Source organism: Paramisgurnus dabryanus, chromosome 17 (genome assembly GCF_030506205.2).
Source record: "Paramisgurnus dabryanus chromosome 17, PD_genome_1.1, whole genome shotgun sequence".
In the NCBI taxonomy this organism is placed as follows: Eukaryota; Metazoa; Chordata; class Actinopteri; order Cypriniformes; family Cobitidae; genus Paramisgurnus; species Paramisgurnus dabryanus.
Genome location: NC_133353.1, coordinates 33,712,961 through 33,736,559, shown reverse-complemented (window position 1 = coordinate 33,736,559; position 23,599 = coordinate 33,712,961). Strand labels below are relative to the sequence as shown.

The 23,599-nt window shown below is 36.2% G+C and overlaps 1 protein-coding gene and 1 long non-coding RNA gene across 4 annotated transcripts in view; one reads left to right on the top strand and one right to left on the bottom strand.

The window, feature by feature from the left end:
- Positions 1-23,599, top strand: part of grid1a (glutamate receptor, ionotropic, delta 1a) — a 331,925-nt gene that overhangs the window by 167,659 nt on the left and 140,667 nt on the right. For all 3 annotated transcript variants that reach the window (XM_065288210.2, XM_065288211.2, XM_065288212.2), the window contains exon 3: positions 20,243-20,527. In XM_065288210.2, coding sequence (XP_065144282.2) covers positions 20,243-20,527 — 285 coding nt within the window. The remainder of the gene's footprint in view (positions 1-20,242; positions 20,528-23,599) is intronic.
- On the bottom strand, positions 3,737-6,121 carry LOC135749082 (uncharacterized). The gene is made up of 7 exons (XR_010532280.2): positions 5,498-6,121; positions 4,922-5,217; positions 4,755-4,819; positions 4,588-4,652; positions 4,373-4,487; positions 4,179-4,275; positions 3,737-4,098 (listed from the first exon to the last, which is right to left on the bottom strand). It is a non-coding gene; the product is annotated as an uncharacterized lncRNA (long non-coding RNA).

The window sequence follows — 23,599 nt, the reverse complement described above, 5'->3', positions numbered from 1 at the left end:
AGGAAAAAGTACACAGGGTCTCAGGGCACAAAGCCAAAGCAGCCCGTTACGTCCTTTAGTTTTTGAGTCTGACGGAAAACTCAAAATGAATAATTTCAAACGCAGCCTCTTGCTACCTCCAGGCCTAAATGTCAGATGGCGTGTTTGTCCGATGGAGTGAGGTTGTTTTGTGGGGATTTGAAGTCTGTAACGTCAACCGGAATCAGTCTTACGTAATATTTTTATGCGAGTGCCAGAGAAGGTGGGGAACTTTCTCTGATGCATTGTGGGGATTTTGTAGGCATTTCTTTGTTGCATAACTCGCTTTCAACTTTTACTTTATCTTTCTTTGTGTTTCTTTGCATCCTAACCCAAAACTTTCATGCTGTAAACAGAGCCATTGGCATTTGAGAATTGTACATTATTTGTACGGTGACCGTGTTATGTCAAAGCAGATATTATACATGATGATGAGGAGCAACATTATTATAATCCTCCGTCTTGTTATATTCTTACCAAACAATACACTCAACATCTTATGTAGCAACTGTTGACCTGCATGTTATCTCCAAGACAACTGATATAGGTGTTTCATTTCATTGTGAAGTGAGAATCTTTTTTGTGCATGAATACGTATCGAGCTTTATTAAACAGAGGTATGATATCAGCATTTGTATCACTGATATGAATAGACAGTATAAAAACAAAAATATGATGTTGTTTATGTATCATTTGAAATACTGGCATGTCTCACGAATTAACTCGGGAGTTGGGCTTTAGGCCTGGCAGGCGTTCATTATGATGAGCACAATTGCACAAGTGCATGTAAATCCTTTATTAGGATTGAATCAGTGATCATGGAGGATTTATTACAACCAACTGCTGATACTTTTTTACAAGTCTTCAAGGGCTCAGATCGCTCCTTATTAACACATTTAACACTTTTTGCACATTTCTGTGGTCAATATGAAGTCATCTGGAGTGGGCTTTTGAACACAGCGTGCATTTGATTCCTCTTTGCTGAAAAGACATCTTGCTGATCGCAGGCTTCAGATGAAGTGCTTTTGAAAAGCACAGCGATAATGAGATGAAAAGAAAAAGTTATTCTTGTTGTAGATTGCTACTGTAATTATTTTATTTGGAAAATGGGATCAGGAAGACAAAGTGAACATTTAAAATAAAAATTTTAGGATCAGTGGCTTTTGACAAAACATAAGGGGCTTAAGCCCCCAAGCCCCCCCCTCGCAACATCACTGGTGTGACGATTCTTCACTTCTTTGTGATCCAACAGAAAAGGTAGCATGCAGCAGGTTTGGACAACATGCAGATGTTTATATAATGATAACATCTGCATTTTAAGCAAACTGTACTTTACTGTCATAATGGAGGATGGGCTTCCATCACAACACTTATTAGACCTCATCTCAGCGCAATAAGAATCCTCTTGACATTTCAAGAGCAAATGTAATCACATCACAGTCATATTTCGGGTGGATACTTTGTGCATTTGGCTCTGAGAGTCTTGCAGCTTGAGACTTCGGCAGCCATCTGCTACTTACATCATCACTTGCATGGTGAGTTTTATAATAGCTCAAATCATAAGTGAGTCGGAAATTGTTACATTTAAAGAGTCGTGAATTTGGTAAACCCATGTATGTGGGTTCGAAATGACAGAAGTACAGATATGTACCTCTGAGGAACAAGTTTGTGCCTCTAATGTGTACCTTTGAGGTACCAATATGCATCTTTTAGATACCAAAGAGTAATTTTTACAAAGGTAGCACCTTAGTTTTGTACCTTCTTGTACATTTTTTTTCTGAGAGTGTACACTTTCTTAAAACAAACGGTGCTAAATAGCAGTAAAAGTGGTTCACTGGCCCATAATCATTGGGGAACCATTTTAAGCTTTTAGTGCTATTTAGTACAGAGCCCCTAAGGTGACATTGGAGAAAAAAAATCAAAAGTTTACTTTTATGTGCTCACGTAAAACATTCATGTGCTCACTCGAAACCTTCATGTGCAGAATTTTTTTTAAAGTTTAGTTTTGCGTGCTCACGTGAAACTTTCGAGTGCTCACGTGAAAGTGTCGCGCGCGCACATGAAACTATCACGAAAGTTTCACGTGAGCATGCGATAGTTTCATGTCCGCACGCAAATCTAAACTCGATAGTTTCACATGCACACGCCAAACTAAACTCGATCGTTTAACGTGCACACGCAAATGTTTCACGTGAGCACGCGAAACTAAACTTTATTTAATTTTTGCTCCATGTCCCCTTAGGGGCTCTGTAATTTAGCACTCATTTTTTAACCAAAATTATTCAGATAAACTCTAACATTTCTCACATAATCACAGTTTATTCACTACAATTTAAATAATGGTAATAAACTATGACAAGAACTATTTGATATTTCCCTGGTTTTGGCCACCCCTCTGTTAGACCGACTCACAAATTAATTACAGTACTTTGATTAGCTGTCAGCTGTTAAATGTAAGCACACAATTAGATAATGCCAATTTAGGTCAACCAATTACCAAGCAATGCTTAATTTTGTTCAGTCTGTGGTGTATAAAGGTCACATTAGCAATTAAGAAAAAACGCTTAAGCAAAACATTGTCAGGTCAAAGTGTCTGAATCATTTTGGGTCCCAAATTTGTATAACAAATTTTAATGGTATTCCACTGTATGATGAATTTTTATATTTTCTCAATTGACTATATATAGCAGGGGTGGCGAACGTCGGTCCTGGAGAGCCGCAGCCCTGCAGTTTTTAGCTCCAACCCTGATTAAACCTCACCTGTCTGAAGGTTTCTAGTAACTCTTTAGACCTTGATTACCTGTTCAGGTGTGTTTGATTAGAGCTGGAGCAAAACTCTGCAAGACTGCGGCTCTCCAGGACCGACGTTCGCCACCCCTGCTATATAGTGTCCTGCACCCATTAGTAAAAAAAATCTAAAATTATATCTATTAATTTTTTATTTGATTGTAAAGGCATGTGTGTGGCAACCCATTCTTGAAAAGAGACTTTTGCATTTAACCCATCTTATTAGTGAACACACACTCTCAGAAAAGAAAGGACATAAATGTACCTTTAGGGGTACAATGGCTTGTCACTGGGGCTGTACCCTCAAGGGTACAGTTTTTGTACCCTTGGCAGAGGGTACAAATTTGTACCCTTGTGATTTGTACCTTAAGAGACCAGTTTTGTACCTCTGGTAACAATTTTGTACCTTTATTTAACAGTACAAATATGGACCCTTCAAAAAGGGTACAAAATTGGCTTTGACAGGGTACACTCATTTATTATGGTTTTAAAACTTATACATATATCTCAATCTAAGTACTGTAAACTTTAAATTAAAATTGCATATGACTCAATATATTTGTGTTGGTTTAGCCAATCGTTTAGCGTAAAGGTACATTTTAAACATTAGTAAAAAAAAAATGATAACAGAAAAGATAAAATACACAGTTTATTGAACAATCATTTATTTTACAAAAGGTTTAGATATAAAACAGAAGTGTGCTGTTCAGTCCAAATTCACAACATTAAAAACTAATATTACATTTACACTTTACTTATGAAATATATCATGTATTCCTTTATGACAGGAGTGGGGAACCCTGGGTCCTGGAGGGCCACTGTCCTGCAGAGTTTAGTTCCAACCCTAATCAAACACACCTGAATTTCATTTTCAAGTAATCCTGAAGACTTGAATTAGATTTTTCAGGTGTGTTTAATTAGGGTTGGAACTATACTCTGCAGGACAGTGGCCATCCAGGACCAGGGTTCCCCACCCCTGCTTTATGACTTTAACAGACTGTCCAAACAGGAATATTTAAAACAAAATCAGTGTGCTGTTCCTTAAACCAAACGACATTTAAACATTTTTAACAGGGCCACATCTGTCCTTGCCAAGCAGTGAGAAACACACAAATATACATTTTTTCCCTGATAAAACTGTGGTGTACTCACAGCATAATGAGTAAATGAATAGGTCCATATGGAGTAACATTTCTTTAGTTTTTGTTGTGTTAATGATGGGTGGTAGAGGATAGTCAGTCAGCCACCTTAATGGTAAAGATCGAAAACTGCTCTGGGCACGTTCATACTTATCTGTGAGAAAACACAAAAATATGAATTCATATTCCACTGACAGAACTGTGGTATACTCACAACATAAATAAATGTGGTACCTTTAAAGTTTTTGCGTGTGCATGATGGTTGGTAGAGAACAGTCAGCCACCCTCAATGGTAAAGATCCAAACTTGCGCGGGAAACGTTTGTGCTAAACTGTGAGAAAACACACATAAATATGAATTAATTTTCCACTTACATAACTGTGGTGTACTCAAACAACATAATAAATAAATAAATGTGGTAACATTACCTTTAAAAGGTTTCTGTGTAACTGACTGGTGGCGAGTAGACAGTCAGTCAGTCAGTCAGTTAATCTCCCCCCTGACTGAGAGATTCAAACTTGCGCAGGAAACGTTTGCGCTAAACTGTGAGAAAACACACATAAATATGAATTATTTTTCCACTTACAGAACTGTGGTGTACTCACTTAACATAATAAATACATAATAAATGTGGTAATGTTACCTTTACAAGGTCCTGAATGACTTTTGGTTGAGAGCAGACAGACAGTCAGTTAACATTAGTCCTTACTGAGAGAGAAAACACACATAAATATGAATTAATTTTCCACTTACAGAACTGTGGTGTACTCACTTAACATAATAAATACATAATAAATGTGGTAATGTTACCTTTACAAGGTCCTGAATGACTTTTGGTTGAGAGCAGACAGACAGTCAGTTAACGTTAGTCCTTACTGAGAGAGAAAACACACATAAATATGAATTATTTTTCCACTTACAGAACTGTGGTGTACTCACTTAACATAATAAATACATAATAAATGTGGTAATGTTACCTGTAAAAGGTTTCAGGGTAAATTACTGTTTGGTGGCGAGTAAACAGTCAGTCAGTCAATCTCCCCCCTGACTGAGAGAGATTCAAACTTCCACGGGAAACATCTGTGCTAAACTGTGAGAAAACACACATAAATATGAATTAATTTTCCACTTACAGAACTGTGGTGTACTCAAACAACATAATAAATAAATTAATAAATGTGGTAACGTTAAAAGGTTTCTTGGTAAGACGTGTAACGTTATACAGTCTGTCAGTTAATCTCCCCCTGACTGACTGAGAGAGATTCAAACTAAACTGTAAGAAAACACACATAAATATGAATTATTTCTCCACTTACAGAGTAATACTTAATACCACTTACTGTGGTATACTTAATGCACATTAACCTGCTCATAAAAATGAGTCTAAGGAGTCTGAGGTAATAGTGCTGTGTCAATATCGCGTTGACTCGTCGTATACAACTTTACACAAATAACCGTAACCGAATCAGTATTAAAATGAAGAGCCACGACAAACAACACATTTTTAAAGTTTAAAATGTTTTAAAGATGATGAATGAGTTTCCAGAGCTTACCTGTTAATGTTCTTTATGTGTCTGTCGTCCTCCTGCGCTGCTCTGTGAAACTGACTCCGACCGTGAGATGTGGGGGGGATGGGCGCGTGTCAAAATAAAAGCGCGGGGTTTTTTTCGGTGTGTGTGAGGGATTTAGTTATTCAGTATTTATTAAATATTAAATATTTAAATAATGGTTAATCAATTGCAGTTTTTGAATTCATATCAAAGTTTTTATTAAGTGAAATTAACTTTTTTTTCATTAAAATTTAAAATTAAAATTTAAAATTAAACACACTGTCAATGAACAGAAGAAAACTAATACTACTTCAATACCCATGTGTCCAACTAAAGGAAACAAAAATTGACACAATAGTTATTTACGTTACTGACCAGATTTACAGCAGTTGTCTAGAACAACAAATAAAAAAAAAATGGCAAGAGGCTGTCTCTTAACATTGTACCTTATCCTTTAAAAGAAATGGTACAAATATGTACCTTTTAATGCTTGGGAACAAATATGTACCTTTTTGACCCTCAAAAAGGTACAAACATGTACCTTGAGGTCCAATAATGAGCCCTATGGGGTACTTTTGTGTTGATTGTACCTTGGGGGACAGAAATGGACCCCTACTGTACCCCTATTTCTGACAGTGCACACACACCCACAACCGGAGCAGCGGGCACCTCTTACGCTTCCTGCCAGACTTGAGAAATGATCTGGCAACCTTTGTTACAGGCCTGACCATTAGGCCATGACTGCCATATGTATGTAATTTTATGATATAAACTTGATATACTGTATATATTTTTTTCTTGATGTCACACCTTACCAAAGTGCTTTTTCCTTTTACATTTACATATTTGACACATTTGTTTTCTGCATGATTTCGATTCTGATTCCCCTTTTGCTAATTTAACGACAGGAAAAATAGTTTATGTGCCAAGCGCACGGCCTAAATGGGTTTTTCCTATTCTCGTAATGAGTAATGGGTGTGTTTTGGGCGTTACGTGCAATAAACCAATGAGAGTCCGGCATTTCATCCCTTTTAAAAGCAAGTTGTGCCTGGCGCCATCACTTTCAATCATGGAAGTAAAATTAGCAGGCTTTTAATAGTTGCTGTAAATGTATGGATAGCCTACATGATCTGTGTTATCTCAAAAATTATTTACAAATATGCAAAAAAAAAGTAAAAAAAAAATACTTTATTTGTAACAAACAAGACATAAAGAATTTCACCTCATTCATCTCATTATATTCACAGGTACAAAGTCATCATATACAATAAATCTGTAGGGTAGAATTTAAAATTTTTTTTTTAATAGATGCATTTGTTTAAAGCAAAGCATTTATTTACCTACCAGGCTAAAGGTGAAGCTGCTTTTTAAGCCTTCTAACGTCTCATAATCGGTCCTCATTTATGTCCAAGAGACTCAATAATAATCGTTTACATTTTTACCCTTTGATTTTTCATATTTAAAAGCAGTTTATGTGCTGGCTGCGCATCCATGTTATAAGCAAACGCGCGTTGTCATCCCGTTTATATTACAAACGCGCTCAATAAATAACAAAAGCAATATCGGGGCATGGACTTTTAGACCAGGTTTTAGTTGGTCAATGGCGGTAGTCTATTTTAGTTGCACCTGAACACACCTCAGTTTCAGACCAAAACTCCATGGGCGCAAAATTGGGCGCAAATGCATTTCCTATTCAAACAACGTGGCACTTAAAAATGATCATTGCGCCGGTTAAAACTAGCAAAAGACACTTGCGTTGGTTGTTTAATAGAGCCCAAAGTCATTATGTTGTTAATATAGGCTTTGCAAACTTATTGTCCAGTATGTTGCTCATGATCATCACGTCCTATACTGTAAGACTTTGTGTGTCTCTCCAAACAAAATTTATTGGCATCTCTTCACTGACTTTTCATGTCAATGACACTGATTCGAGAGACGACAGTACTGATCTGGTCTCTAATGCCACTGTGTTTACATAAGCTTTTATTGAGTTGAAATCAAACAGAACTGGATCTTTTGACTTCAGTCTGATTGAGACGTTTATTGATCATTCAGACGTCTTTTATTCCACTCGTATGCTTGCATCTTTCCACACCGGCTCTGCATAATTTTTGCCTTTGTAATGTTTTCTTAAGTTTTCTTCGTTGTCTTTTATTTATGTTGTCTGTGTCTCTTGTCTTCATTCAGTAAAACTGTTATCAGATCAGCGATGATGAAACTGTAGCGTTTTAAGTTCAGAATCTTTTTTTCTCCCTCTGAAGTTTACCGTCGTCATTTTTACCCCCCAAAACCAGAAGGAGTATCAGGAATTTTTTTATCTTTTTATATTTTTTATATATTTTTTTTTAATCTCCTTTTTTCTTAAATGTGTGCATTAGGTTGTCCTGGTTTTTAATTTATTTACTTTATTTATTTTGAAGAATTATTTGAGCTGTAGAAGTGAAATGTATATTTTCAATCAGATTTTATGGCTTATGTAAGTTATTCAACTATAAGTTGATTTTGGTCTTTTTCTATTTAAGTAAATAGGAGCTGTATTTGAAAATAGTTTTTTTACAGACTTTACTGTAGTCACTGCTCCTCATGGGAGTGTATGAGGAGTTTATTGAGTTTATTGAGTAACACGACTCAAATATGATCCTTGTATTTATTCTCAAAGGTCTCATTTGCATCTGCTTATACAGTAAGCTACATGTTGCTTCCAAATTATTTATTATTATTTTAATGGGAGTTTGCTACACTGCTGTTCAAAAGCTGCTGGTTTTTGTGTGACATCATTATTGTCCTTGTTGAATAGTTAAATTAGTACAGTGCATAATAAATATGAAAGCATAATTTGTGCCAAAAAAAGAGAGACTTACAATTCATGAGAGGCTTTATGCCGTCCTGCTTCAAAAATGGATTAAAAGCCATCGGAATGAAGATTGAATCTTCAGAGAGAATTTTAAACACTCATTATATCACGTGACTTTTAGTCTAAAATTATGAGGTTTTGATTTTCATTCACCAGTACTGTGATGAAGTTAAACACATTTAGATGCAAAACCCTCTAAGTGCATCTGACATGTTTTGCTCATATGTTTAGATTCAGTAATTTCACTTTAATGGGATTGAAAAGGTTGGTTATTTAAATGCCTTATTTTTACAAATGTCATTTTTCTATGAACCTTTCTGGCAAAACCCTTTCCCAGACAGCATTTTTTTTAAGTTGCCAGCCAGCGCCAGCATTTTTTATGATTTTCACAAAAGTTAAATGCATTCCAGAAAATTTTATTTTTATATATATAAACATACAATATATGCTTTCAAACTTAAAAAAAGTTTTATCCTACCCTCATTTGTTCTCTTTTTATCACCTTTCAAATATGGGTAGGCAAATATGGGTAGGTTTTTTCAAGAATACAAAATTTTGAGCAAAAAGCTGAGATAATTTAATGTAAAGGACTTTTGATAGAGATCAGATTTAGGGCGTTGATCAAAACATACGTTGATCAAAACTGTTTGGCCTTAGCGGTTGCTTCCGGACTTTATAGGCTTTATAAGACTGCCACCTGGTGGATAATAGCGGAAATACCGATTGCCGTAAAAACTCGTCATTTGGCAAGGAAGCGCTATCTCACGAGAATTCGCACATATTTTACAAAATGGCTAATTTGTATTAATTCATACGACCACATTTGTACATTTTGGTACGATTTGCCTTGACCCCTGTGACGTTGGGGTTAAGGGTTTGGTTTCGTTGTTTTTTTTTTTCATGAGAATCGTACGATTTTGCATGATTAACTTCGTATAAATTGATACCAATTAGCCAACTTGTAAAATATGTAAGTTTTCTTGTGAGATCAGGCTGGGTAGTAGAGGTCTTCTTCTCGGGTCCAAAGAAATGCACCCGACCTGAAATGACCCGAATCACTTTATACCCGAACCCTGCATAAATCTTTTTTTTTTTTTAAGAAAGACCCGACTTGAGACAAACTCGAGAAAATTAAACCCCGAATCCGACCCAAACCAGTGACATTTTTTACCCGACTGGACCTGAATGTAAACGGCACCATCGTGTGAGCCCTGCACGTAGCAGTCAGACAGAAAGAAACCCGACTGGTCTCCCAACCAATTTGTTTGAAGACGACACCAAGGTAACAGCTAAAATGTACATTGACTGACATGTCTGTCTTAACAAAAATTAACCTACCGCCAGCCACACAATGTTGCAAGCGCTCTTGGCAAACAGAGGAGAGGTTTAAAAAGGACATTGACGCACACACACACGAGAGAGTTCGGGTTTTCAGGTCCGTTCGGCAAAAACACTGTCATTTTAAATTACCCGAGAACCGATGCCGCTATATTATACTGGACCTTGGTTTTTTTTATCTATGTGGACCCTGTGAAGACCACTACTGGATAGTCATATTTAAAAAAAAACAAAATAAAGAACCTCACATTAGGGGGCACTGAGATGGATGTGGTGCCATAATGTGTTGTATTCTGATCCAAGTAGTCACAAGGGACCCAAGTTTGAAAGTGATCCACGGTCATTTCCCAATATACCAACCAAATTTCAGTTAATATCCGAATATGTTCAATATAAATTCATTTTTTGTGGACTTGCAGGAAAAGAGACATGGCGATTCTGCCCACAAACATATTTCTGAATGTTCTGAGGCTTGAATTAGGGGATTTTGATGCGTAAGTACTACATGCCGAGAGCATCTTGGCAATATCATTATTTCATTTTTGACAGTTGCCATTAAGCTGCTTTTGCATCTAAACTTTTCATATTTAGTTTGTGCTTTTCTATATCACAGAATGATTCAATTTTTAGGACAGTTCAAAAACATTGAGTAGTTTTCACTTTAAAATGGGCATTCAGTACATTCAGTAGTTTTCATTGTGTACTATGCAGTCAATAACATTCAGTAATGGACAGTAACTTGTTTTTTTACGGAAACTTTATTATTGATTTTTTGGAGAGAAAAACTCAAGGATATTGGGTAGTTGTCCTGTAGCATCCACTGTGAGGTGTAGTGGGAGTTTAAGTCGGATTAGGCATCTCGCTTAAGTGCTTCCTCCTTCAATTCTTCAGTTTCCTCTCAGAAAAGCACTTTGCTTGCTGAAATACCCAGCGTGCCGCTTATGAAAAGAAAAGTTTTTGACTGAACTGTAATTAGTTTGAAAAGCAGCATTTTTCATGATTAAGAAACGCAATCCAGACGGCATATCTGTTTACCGGAAAAAGAAAACAGACAGATATCGGGCAGAGGTAAAACGTCAATAACTCATTTTTTATGTATCACTTCTGGGACGAGAGCATCATATTTTCAAGGCCGCTTCCCAGCCTGTTGTAATTCAGAGCATCAAACCTGAAATAGCTTTACTGTGCATAATTGCAGGTGCTGTCCATTACGTATTAATGAAGGACACGGGACAGGGCGGGTGGAATGAATAACTCACTCTGACAAAGTCAGGAAGGACTTAGTGCCAGGCTGTCTGCTTGAGGGCTTTTATTCCAGCCAGTACTCTGTCCTTTGTTGGCATTGGGTAGTATGAAGGAGTAAAGAGGTGATGTGTAGGACGTGGGTAATAAAGAATAATTCAGTGAGTTAGCTTTCCTACTTCCTTTTGCTTCCCCCGTTCCTTTTCTTTTCCATGCACCGTCTTTTTATACTTAATGCTACACTGTAAAAAAAATCTGTAGAATTGCAGCTGGGTTGCTGGTAACTTACCGTAGATTTAAATTTATGTTTTTACTGGCAACATTTTGTTCAAAGTTAAATGAACATTAAACATTTACAAGTCTTTGTCTTTACAGAGTAAAACTAAAAAAACAGCAAAACATTCTGGGAAACACTGAAGCAAAAAACAGAAAAAGGTTGATGATGATTTCTGGTTCCCAGAATGCTTTGCATGAGGCTGTTATTTTATAGTTTTATTCTGTAACTATAAAGACTTGTTAATATTTAACATTTATTTAACTTTGAACAAACTCTTGCCAGTAAATAACATAAATGTAAATCTACGGTAAATTACCGGCAACCCAGCTGCAATAACATTGTAATTTCTACGGAATTTTTTTACATTGTACGTACACACCAAACGCAGGGCATCGCATTACTCGCTCTAGATTACTCACAGGATTTAACTTCGTGTCATGCAAAATGTTTTGCTCGAATATTTTTAACTTGGGCGAAGACGCATTTTAGGCGAATAGCGCGTGTTTTCGCAGCAAACACGCCCTCTATATCGCGTCATTCACATCGCCCCACGGGAGGATGCATCTGATTGCATTTTTGCATTGACTTTGTATGTAATTTGGTGTTTGGTGTGTATGCCCCATTATCCTCTATTGAACCGAAAATAAAAGTTGATTCTAATTATCCTCATGTCATAAATAACTCAGTAACTGCATGCACTCCTAACCGCTTTTTCATCAGGAAAATATAAACAGATGCTTCTGAATTTATAATAAATACTTGAGATTTTATATTTTAAGTTTGACTGCAAATGTTACATCGATATAATTTGAATTGCTCAGTTTGGTTTACAACCTCTAAAACATCATAGCCGCCCTCCAGGCAAAAACATGATAATATCACAGCCATTAACACACAGCACTCGACTATTCACAAATGTCTTGCATAGTCAGATGTTATTGTATTGAAGCTGTTTTTGGGTGCTCATCAGAAATCTATTCTTTGGTGTTGAGAGCAGTGTTGGGGCTAGTTACTCAAAAACGTAATATATTACGTATTACATATTACTCTCAAAAATAGTAATGCCTTACTTTACTTTATTACTCCCTGGAGAAAGTAACTAGTTATATTACTAGTTATATTACTAGTTATATTTTTTTTCTGGACAAGAATGTTTATTTGGGCAAGCCACGGCCAAGAAAATGCTGGCTTCCTTACCCGCTTCTGGACGTGGGGCACAGCGTTTGGAGAAACATTAAAGAGTGTGCACTTCACCGTCAAGTTATTTTCCTTCCGTTGAACATAATAAAATGTGACCGAATCTCCACCCGTCGAAACTAGCTTTCTGTTGCTGGGAACCTTCCTCTGAAAAAGAGCTTGCCGTTGTTGACGCTTCCATTTACCCGATCTGTCTTTGAGTGTGCCGCTGCCGCTCTGTGCTGCTGGCTGCCGGGTGTCGACCAATCGGTGATGGTAAATGATACCTTGTGCCAAACTTAGACCAATCACTGTTCCATTCACGCCCTCCTCCCCTTCCCTTTTGTTCTCTGTGTTTTGTGCCTTGTGTGATGAAGGTGCTACTGGCGAATGTAACTTAAGTAACTAGCTCGGGAAAACTGTAATAATATTACCATTTTCAGACGGGTAATGCCTTACACTACTAGTTACTGAAAAAAGTAATATTATTACAGTAACTAGTTACTTTGTAACTAGTTACACCCAACACTGGTTGAGAGCTTTATCACTCATACAGTCAGTAAGAAAAGATGAAAGGAGATAAATGTCCAGGCATTCTTTCAAATGATCACTGCTAAATAAAAGTGAGTTTATTCTGTACTTGTTTTAATAGCGAGAGAGGATGCACCCACAGGAACTCAGATATATCGGTTAATGTTGCCTTGTTCTAAAATCTAATAACCAAATTTTTTGTTTGCATTTATTTGATAGACAGTATGTACAGAGGCGAAGCTACATTAAGTGGGGGCCCCAGGCAAAATTAATCAGTGAGGCCCTATTCAAATATATTTTTTTAATATGTTCGTTACCCAGACATATAATTATGCAACATGCAATACATAGTCTAAACAAATCTAATAGAACATAAATTGTTTATTTTAATCAAAATATCAGTATCCATTTTAATTCTTTTCCTGCCAGCGTTAAAAAATTGCCAGCCAACGCCTGCATTTTTTTTATAATTTTCACAAAAGTTTAATTCCTTGTGGCCAATCAACTAATGAGTCTTTTTCAAAATTCAACTTAATATACAGTTCTCTAAAAGTTTAAACTCCTCCCATGTAGTTGTTTTTAGCATGTTTTCTGTTTGATAGGTGTTGTGACTTCATTCCTTGCAAATGTCAGCCTATGCATTTTTAGCTATGCTCTCAGTTACCATATTTTAAACCCTGCGTACATTGCACTCTTGAAGACTGCTAGTCTTCAACTTACAAGCATGAGACATACATACTTGCAAAACACATTTGAATCTAAATACCATGTTCACCAAAGATAAAGTTCTGAATTAAAAAAGCTTCTTCATAAGCTAGCAGCATTGCATCTTGTGTACTGTACCTTTTAAACCATCTCTCATGCCATCAGATTGCTATCTGTCTCTAATAGGTCTTTAATGCATCTTTAAAAATTCATGAAGTGTCACGAAGTGAACAAGTTAAATACCGTGGCCTGTGTTATGTCATGTATCAGAGGATTTTTCTATTGAAACACTCTTAAATTATTGTACATTGAATGGCACACCTAATGATTAAAATCCTAAAAAACACTCAGGAAATGTGTATTTTAAAACCAAAAAATGTTAATTATAGACTTTTGCGTTTACAGATGAGGGATAATTTTCTCTTTTTCAGTACAGGCCACTGAAAGACTTTGATGATGCCAATTCCAACAGGATTATGGGATTTTGTAGGAGTTGTTGTATTTGGTCTGGTAATCTTTTAAGCTCCAGTGGTCATCCCATTTTCCACACATGCAGTATATACAGTATGCACATTCTTACCTCTAGTTACACAAACACACTGTGTTATCACTATTATCAGTCTTGAACAATCAACTGGGTGGAGGTCTGTCCAGAAAGACCACTGAAATTTGTCTGTTAGCGTAAATTCATCCTGATGCCATGATTTATGTCATTTCTTTCAAGAGAAATAAACATCATCCCCCCGTTTCACTCATCCTCTCCATTGCCGTACTGTAACCGCAGTGGCGTGGGAGCTTTTGGAAACAATGACACACAGACACTGAGGAGATTAAGACCTGTGGATTATTTAATTTTGTTGTGTGTGAAATCCGACTCCGAATTATTCCTGCCACCTCATTTGAGCTCTCTTATCCGTCTTATCGTGTCAAAATAAAGCAAAGATACGTTTCTTAATCCTGTTTGGTAATAGAGGTTGCTAATCTGCACTACAGAGACATTTTAAATGCATTTTATCATCAATGCAGAGAAAAACAATATTCAAATCCATAAATCAGATTAACAGGCAAAGAATGATCCAGTTTACCCTTCACATAAAACCACGGTTCTATTGTTGAGCATAAGCTTATAATTTAACATAATCTGAATAAGAAGCTATATGAGAGAGAGAGAGAAAGAGAGAGAGAGAGAGAGAGAGAGAGAGAGAGAGAGAGAGAGAGCGAGAGAGAGAGAGAGACAGGTTAGAGAGGTAACCACATTAAAACCCAATTTATTGTACAGGCTGTAGCCTACGTTTATACGTGAACCCTACGCCAGTGGTTCTCAAACTGGGGGCCGCGAGATGATGCCAGGGGGGCCCCAGTTTTATGACATTTTATAACATGCATTTCTTTATCTAACCTGGGTTTCCCCATGCAAAAACCAATTTTGCCCCTGAAATAAGGAACCAATCGCAGAACGGGGAGGGGCAGCAAGACGACGACGACGACGTCTATGCGACACACCGAAGCAGTTTTGTTTATTCAATGCTGGGGCAGATGTGAAGTTGCTTTTCAATGCGGCCTTAGATAGTGTTCGATTAGTTTTGAACGCAAGTTTATTTAAAAAAAAAAAAAAGAGTAACTTTTGGCGTTAAACAATTTCATATACAAGAAGGATGTTTGGCAAGACATGATTCTTTATGAGACTGGTCTGATGTTAGCCAGACTATTATTTATGGAGGACGAAAAATGGCTTAAGTGTATATAAATAAATAAATGAATAAATACATAAATGCATAAATAAATAAAGAAATAAATGTAGAAATACAGAAATAAATAAATGCAGGAATAAATAAGTAATTAATTAAATGCATAAATAAATAAATGTATAAAATTTACAAACAGCCAAACACACAAAGTTGTGCTGCACGTGGTGGAAACGCTGCAAACGCAGTCCGGGCACGTGCAGCAAACGCTCTCCGGACGCGTGCGGATCCCGCACCGATAAGTAGCCATAGTTCTTAAAAAGTCTGCCAAAAGGACTGTTTGTATGTAGCCGAACGGCCGAGCTGCAGTAGCGGAGCCACAGCCACAACGATCCTTTTTAACCAATCCATGCATTGAGAGAGGTTGGGACCGCCTACCTTGTTCACATTCGGACAGAGAAATACATAAATAAATAAATGTAGAAATGCATAAATAAATGTAGAAATAAATGTAGTGGTGCAAAATAATAAAATTAAAAGTTGATACTTTTGACAAAACAATATTTTTATTTATTTATGTCTGCATTTAATTCTGCATTTAATTAATTATTTATTTATTTCGGAATTTATGTATGTATTCATTTTTGTATTTCTACATTTATTCATTTATTTATTTCTGTATTTCTTTATTTAATTATTTATGCATTTAATTAATTACTTATTTATTCCTGCATTTATTTATTTATTTATTCATTTATTTATTTATTTCTACTTTTATTTATTCATTTATTTTTTATATACACTTAAGTCATTTTTCGTCCTCCATAATTATTTATCATGAATTCTGTGTAATTAGACCTAAAAAAAAATAAGGCTACTAACCAAGAGCACTACTTATAATTTAATGTTTTTTTTATTAAAATGTTAAGTTTTTTTTGTCATCAATTTTCTTTGGGGGGCCGCAAAGGAATGCACAGTACACAAGGGGGGCCGCATGCTGAAAAAGTTTAAGAAACACTGCCCTATGCCATAGCCTGACATGCACCTCTCCAAAAATGAAAAAAGTCACCTTCCCGTCACCTAAAAAAAAGACATTTCCAGAGACAGAATTAAATTAATGCTGCTGTTGGATAACGGATCGGGTGCTGCTTAACTGCAAGTGTGCGTGTTGTTGTGATGATATTGCTTGCACCACTGGCAACAAAAAGACCGGCTTGGTACTGTATGGAAACGTTGTGAGACTGACCGTCCAGTTACCGGTCCAGGCCGATTATGCGTAATTTCAGTCTCTGGCCGGTTGATCGGTTCATCTCTGGTATAAGTCGCAATTAAGTTTTATACTAATTCTAGTCGCGCTTAAGTATCAAAATATTTATTTGATCTTTCCACCTCATTTTGATTGAGAAACATCCATTGAATGATGATAGGAAACAGCGTTCACCAAAAACTATAATATTTTCCTCCTCGAAGTTTTTCAGTTGTCATCACCATGAAGTTTCAGAAGGTATTGATGTTGCGTTCATGGACCAGTGAACAGCGACTGCCTCAGAATTTCCACATCAGATAGTTTAATGGCCATTCTCACATGGCCTATAGGTTTCCTGTGCTGTGCTCTGCAGGTCTGCAGGTTTCTCTTGCTCTGAACTCGGAGAAGTTTGGAGATGTTGTCAGACTGATTGATGGGGTTACTGCTGTTTCTGCATCCTCTTTCTTGACAGCATTACATAGGAGGCTAAAGTATTCTGTTCATCCACCTGCAATAGTTTTTTTACCCTTGTTGCATCTCCACTATTCCTCTCTCTCTCTCTCTCTCTCTCTCTCTCTCTCTCTCTCTCTCTCTCTCTCTCTCTCTCTCTCTCTCTCTCTCTCTCTCTCTCTCTCTCTCTCTCTCTCTCTCTCTCTCTCTCTCTATCCAATCAGATGTAGTTCTGTGATGCGAGTCTGCAGATAAGTTCTCTCAAACATCTAGCATTTATTTCACACCTTTATTCCCCCATGGCTCTATTTCATACACAGATCATTTCAAGATAAAATAGCTCTATTCGCATAGTTATTGACAGATAAGACAGCAACACCACACAGACACGTTTATCTGTGATTTCTGACTCATATTGGTTTTCTTGAAGCATTATTGTGTGTATTTTTTAATTTTAGATTAGATTTTATGTTAGATTTAACCTGGGCCAGAGTGGGACTCATTTTCAGCCCTGGAGTTTTATACCTTAGACCTGCCCACTTTAGTTCATGACTGACTAAATTAAAATAATATCATTAAATCCTCAGTAGATGAGTCTGCAGTGCACTCTTCTCTGCAGTCTGCAATTTATTGTAATGTAGAACAAATATATTATGGACTTTCAAATTTAGTTTTACTTGAGAAAACATTGTATTCATATGAAACTTTTTTTCCAATACACTGATGAGTTTTGCATAGGGCTGTCATAGGGCACATACAAAAAACTTTCGGATAATATTTTTGTGTGTATTGTGTGTAATTATTATGTGTATATAAATGCACACATACATGTATAAATTTAAGAACATTTTTATTTATGTATAATTAAAAAAAAATGTATATATAATACATAAAATATATATATATATATATATATATATATATATATATATATATATATATATATATATATATATATATATATATATATATATATTTATTTATTTATTTATTTATTTATTTATTTCTTTATTTTTTTGAATACATACATGCACGTGTTTGTGTGTATTTATATATACAAAATAATCACACACAGTGCACACACATATATGATTAAAAACAAACATTTATTTTAAATGCAATTAATCGTGATTAATGTTTTGACAGCCCTAGTTTTGCATCAAAAAATTTTTTGTTACTCTTGCAATAGACGATGAATAAGATGATTCATTGTTACATCTATGACTTTAAAACAATTAGGATTTGTAGATCCTTTTTCTTATAGGGGCCATTCATATGAAGTCAAGCTCAAGTTTATTTTAAATCTAGACGTGTCTGAAACAAAACTCGTGCTTTGAAAAGCAGTAAAAAACAGCATGTCCTGCGTTTTTACATTTGTTTTAGATGTTAATGGACCCTAATGTAATAATTCTTTCAATAAGTATTCAGGACAAATTACACGGTGCTGGATAATATTGTGAGTGCTGGCAGAATAGAGACGGTAACCTTCAACCCGCTGGCATGACAACACGACCCTCGTGGCCAAAAAAACAGACCGGCCCACCGGGAATTCTCCCGGTCATCCCTATGGCCAATCCGGGCCTGGATTTACATGTTGTTGTGTTGAGTTTTAAGATTTATGAATATGTGTTATGTTGAGGACTTCACAACCAGTTGTAATTGTAAGATCAAATGTGACTGTGAACCACAAAACCAGTTATAACTCAGACAGTGGACGACTCCGGGACAGATCTGCACTGAAGCTGCTGACTTTGGCATAGAGTCGTCTGGAAAGGGTCAATTTTTTTAATTGAGATTTATACACTTATTCATACGCTGAATGAATAAGCCTTCAATTGATGTATGGTTTGTTAGGATAGGACAATGTTTGGCCGATGTACAACTATTTGAATATCTGGAATCTGAGGGTGCAAAAAATCAATATATTGAGAAAATCACATGTAAAGTTGTCCAAATGAAGCAAAACATATAAATGAATGGCATTAAGAAAAACAATTATTTTGACCCATACAGTGTTTTGCTGGCAAATATGCGACTTACAACTGGTTTTGTGGGCCAGAGTCACATATAATCTTTCATTCTGCAGCCTACATTTATAGGTTATTATGAGAGCATTAGGATGTTTCACACCTCATCAAATTATAAACAGATCCATTCAGTGGACTAACACAATATTTTGTGTTTGTTCAGATGTTTCATGAGGATTTAACTCTGCCAAATGATTTGCTGAGCTTCTTAGGGAAAAGTATTTAGTTTCTTTGCTGTAAAAACTTTGTTTCCTGTAATTTTCAGGGGATTTGTTATCCATTGATCTACCAAGGACTTTAAACTCTTCTATAAAACGTTCACGCTCATCCAATCTGAATCCAGTCTAGCACCGGGTCTCTCCGGAGACGCATGGTCACGAAGCTATTGTGTGAAAGTTACAGAAACTACTTGGTTTTATTTTTCTACATGCATTGTTATTCAGATTGTGAGCTCTGTATATTTGGGTTTTATTAATAATTAATTTTCCAGCTTTTACAGTTCGACTCGATGAAGCTTTTTCTGCTGCCAAACACAAAATTTAATTGCTGTCCCCGTTTTCGGATCTATGGTAAAATATTTACTACAATGCAAACAAAGTGCCCTCACTAATTTTATAAAGATGAGAAAAAATGTGTCTGGATGAAAATACTAAATTTGATTTTCTTTGATGTATATTAAACCCATTTCCCATAATGCATTTGGATTGTGAATGTAATAATACTGTAGCTTTCATTTGCTATGGGGTAGAAAATGTTTCAGCATATATAGCTTGTAATATTAACGCAATATGTCTATGCCACGATGTCCTTTTTATATTTGAATCATGGTTACTTTATGTACTATAGGCTTAATTTTCTAACCTCCAGCTCTTAGGTGGCAACATCTATTAAAATGTCACATAAATCATTCATGTCCACTTTGTACCACTGATAATGGCAATATATTAGCAGCATATGGCAATACACTAAAGAAAAACAGGTGGCTCTCGACCTACCACCTGTTTTTTCCCTGGTATTTCCTGACCCGTGCTGCAATAATTATGGCTTGGTGATCAAAACTGGTACAGTAAACATGCATAACTACAAAAGTCAACACTACAAAGTCATACCTGTCATTTAAAATGTCATTAGAGGACAGATTTTCAATTTTGGGTAAGCTTTAAGATGAATCCCTATGATTCTCTAACCGTACTTTTCCCCTGTCTGTCATTTTCCAGCCTGTGAGCTCATGAATCAAGGGATCTTGGCGTTGGTGTCGTCTACAGGCTGTGCCGCAGCCAATGCACTTCAGTCGCTCACAGATGCCATGCACATTCCTCACCTGTTCATCCAGAGGAACGGAGACGGCACGCCACGTGCCGAGTGTCCGTTGAACCCCAGCCCTGACGGAGAGCGCTACACGCTGGCCGCTCGCCCTCCAGTGCGCCTAAATGACGTCATGATCACGCTCGTCTCTGAGCTGCGCTGGCACAAGTTTATCATCTTCTATGACAGCGAGTATGGTGAGTTTTTTTAAAATTGTATGAAATGGCTTTGCAATGTATCGCTGTACACTATCAGTCAAGGAGCCATTTGATCCTGTCTCATTTATACAGGCGCTGCAGCTCCCCCTTGTGTTTTTAGAGAGATATGCAATCATTGTGGTGATCTGAAATCATCACAATGAGGTCAAACAATCGCGATGAGATGATTATTTAATCATGCCCTAAAGGCAACTTTAAGAACTTTCTGCCAGATCCAAATAAGCGTTTATTGAAACTAAGTCGGGAAAATAACTTGGCAACTTCTCCTCATTAGACAGATGTCTGAACGCACACATCAACACCTTATATATAAACACATGGCCATTATCACATAAAGTGTGTCATGGAGAGGTGATAAAAACAGGTTTGAATAATATTAATTTTAATTACTAACAATATGAAAATGTAATATGTAAAAATCTGTCAAATCTTGTGTCGCTTCTGGCTGTGCATAGCATCTGTGTGTCTGCATATTCTTTTGAGATTCACAAACAAGCCGCTGAAGTTTATTACCTTCTCATTTAAAATGCAAATTAAACATTTCGTTAAAGGTGCGACAGCAAAAAATTTGGGATTGGAGAGAGGTTGACAAAAGGTTGTGAACACTAATTAAAATTTACAATGTTTTTACTACAGTTAAAACCATGGTTACTGTAGTACAACCATGGTTTTGCTAATAGCAATCAATACACAAAAAAAAACTATGGTTATTACACTTTTACCCCCCAAAACATGGTTAAAAGGAAAAAACTAGCATTGTGGATGGATGTCCAGGAAGAATAAAACAACACAACTGCACCCCTCACCATCTTCAAATTTGGGACGCAAGGTCTGATGGCTTGTACACGTGACAATGTGGCATGTCTGTCTGCTCTCCTCCAGGGTCCAGAGCCACGTTGACGTGAAGGGAGACATCTGTGACATAACACGGCATTCAGTCTGTCATCTTGCGTTTTCTTGCATAACGATTTTCGAGAACTTTACACACCAACTAAAAATGATTCAGTCGTGAGTAATACAAAAACCTTTACGGTACAAAGAGATCAGCTTTACAGGCTCTGAAGTTTTGAAAATTTGATGCGAGCAGGTGAACTTTGGCAGGCAGACTTTCTCAGTTGTTAACTAGTTCCTGCATTGCACTCTTGAAAATCATCAATCTTTTATGATTCATAAAATATGCATTTGGATAACTTCTTTACTGAACCAATGACGTTCTGCTCAATGAGAATCCGGTTTGGATATCATAATCCAGAATTGTCTTCTCTAGCCCAGCTTTAATCCTTTTTAAAAGATCCTTCACCCCAATGTTCAAGACTCATATATTGTTTTTATGTGGATCACAAATTGATAATCTTAACATAAATGTTTATGAACTCACTATATAGCTGTCTAAAATGGAATAATATTAGATGCATTACAGGGCGGCACCTTGGCTCAGTGGGTAGTACCGGGCTTTTTCTTCTTTGGCTCCTAAATTGTGGAATTCCCCGCCCTTAGAAATCAGAAATGCAGAATCCCTGGGTGTTTTTAAATTTCACCTTAAAACTTAAATTTTTAGGTTAGCTTTCATGTGATTATTTAGTTTTTTGTTTTATTTATTTATTGGCTTTTTATTTTCTTTATTTTTTATGGTTAGTTTTTTGGCCTTCAGTGTTTGTGTGTATCTTTTAATTTCACCTTTAATGTCAAGGGCTTTGAGATGCTACTTTTAAAGACGCAATACAAAATAAAGTTTATTATTACTATTACTGTTGTCTTACAGCAAGATGGTCCTCGGTTCAAGCCCTGGATAGGTCAGATGGCCTTCCGTGTGGAGTTTGCATGTTCTCCTTGTGTCAGCGGGGGTTTACTCCGGGTACTCCGGTTGCCTTCCACAGGCCAAAATCATTGTGCATTATTGGCACCATTTTTATTTTGAGTTTCCTGAATAATTTTACTACTAATATGCACTTTTTGGGTACAAAGGTGTACCTTTTTGAAAGGGTGACAACTTTTGTACCTTTATTTCTGAGAGTGTATGTCATTGTATAAAAATCACTGAAATCATTCCAGTAAATATTGACAGAAGTTTAATTCTTTTAAATTTTTTTTTTTAACCTGACTTTACGAGCTTAACTCTTGAGTTTTTCAGATAAAGTAAAACGCTTTTGCTTAATTTGTTGTTAACGAGAGTGTTGTAGGTTTGCTAATTGATAATCAATTAAACAAGCACAAAACTAATTTAAAAATGAAATGAAACGTACAAAGGTACAAATATGAGGAAACAGTAAGGTCAAAATAACATTTTATTTGTTTCATAACATGAGCATAAGTAGTAATTGTTCATTTTGATTTCATTTGCCAGATTATTTATTCTCATTTTTTTATACACTGTAAAAAAACTCTTTGCTGCCTTAAATGTTTTAGTTGAATCAACTCATATTTACAAGTCATGTCAACTTACTGTTATTTATCTTGACAAGAGATGAGTTACTAAAGTCAACTTCATTTTATAGGTTATAACAGCTGATCTCTAGACAAGTTAAATAATAGTACATTTAAATGACTTGAAAATCTGAGTAGATTCAATAAAAAATTTTAAGTCCGCAAATAATTTTTACAGTGTAGTATTTAACTAATACAGCATCTTGAATCTGCAACAAACTAGACAGAAGAGAGAAATTAGTTTTTTTGCATGGCTCGTTTGTTGTGACCAACTATTAGACCAGCTACACTAATTACCAGTCTGGACTAGTTAGAGAGCCCTAATATTTTGAAATCCTAGCCTGTACCTTATGTCAATACCAGGCCTGGGCTCTTACAAGTAAAGGTGCTTTACAATGTCACAGAAGAACTATTTTTGCCGAATGGTTCCATGAAGAACCTTTAATGTCTGAGGAACCTCAGACACAAGAGGTTCTTTGTGGTGAAATAGTTCTTCAGATTATTTAAAGGTAAGAAAGAAAGCGTTATGGATGTGACATTTGCAGTCAAACCAGAAGCAATAAGACCCAAGAAATTGGAAAGGAAAAAATTGTATGCGTATTTATGAAGAAGAAACAATGTTATAGA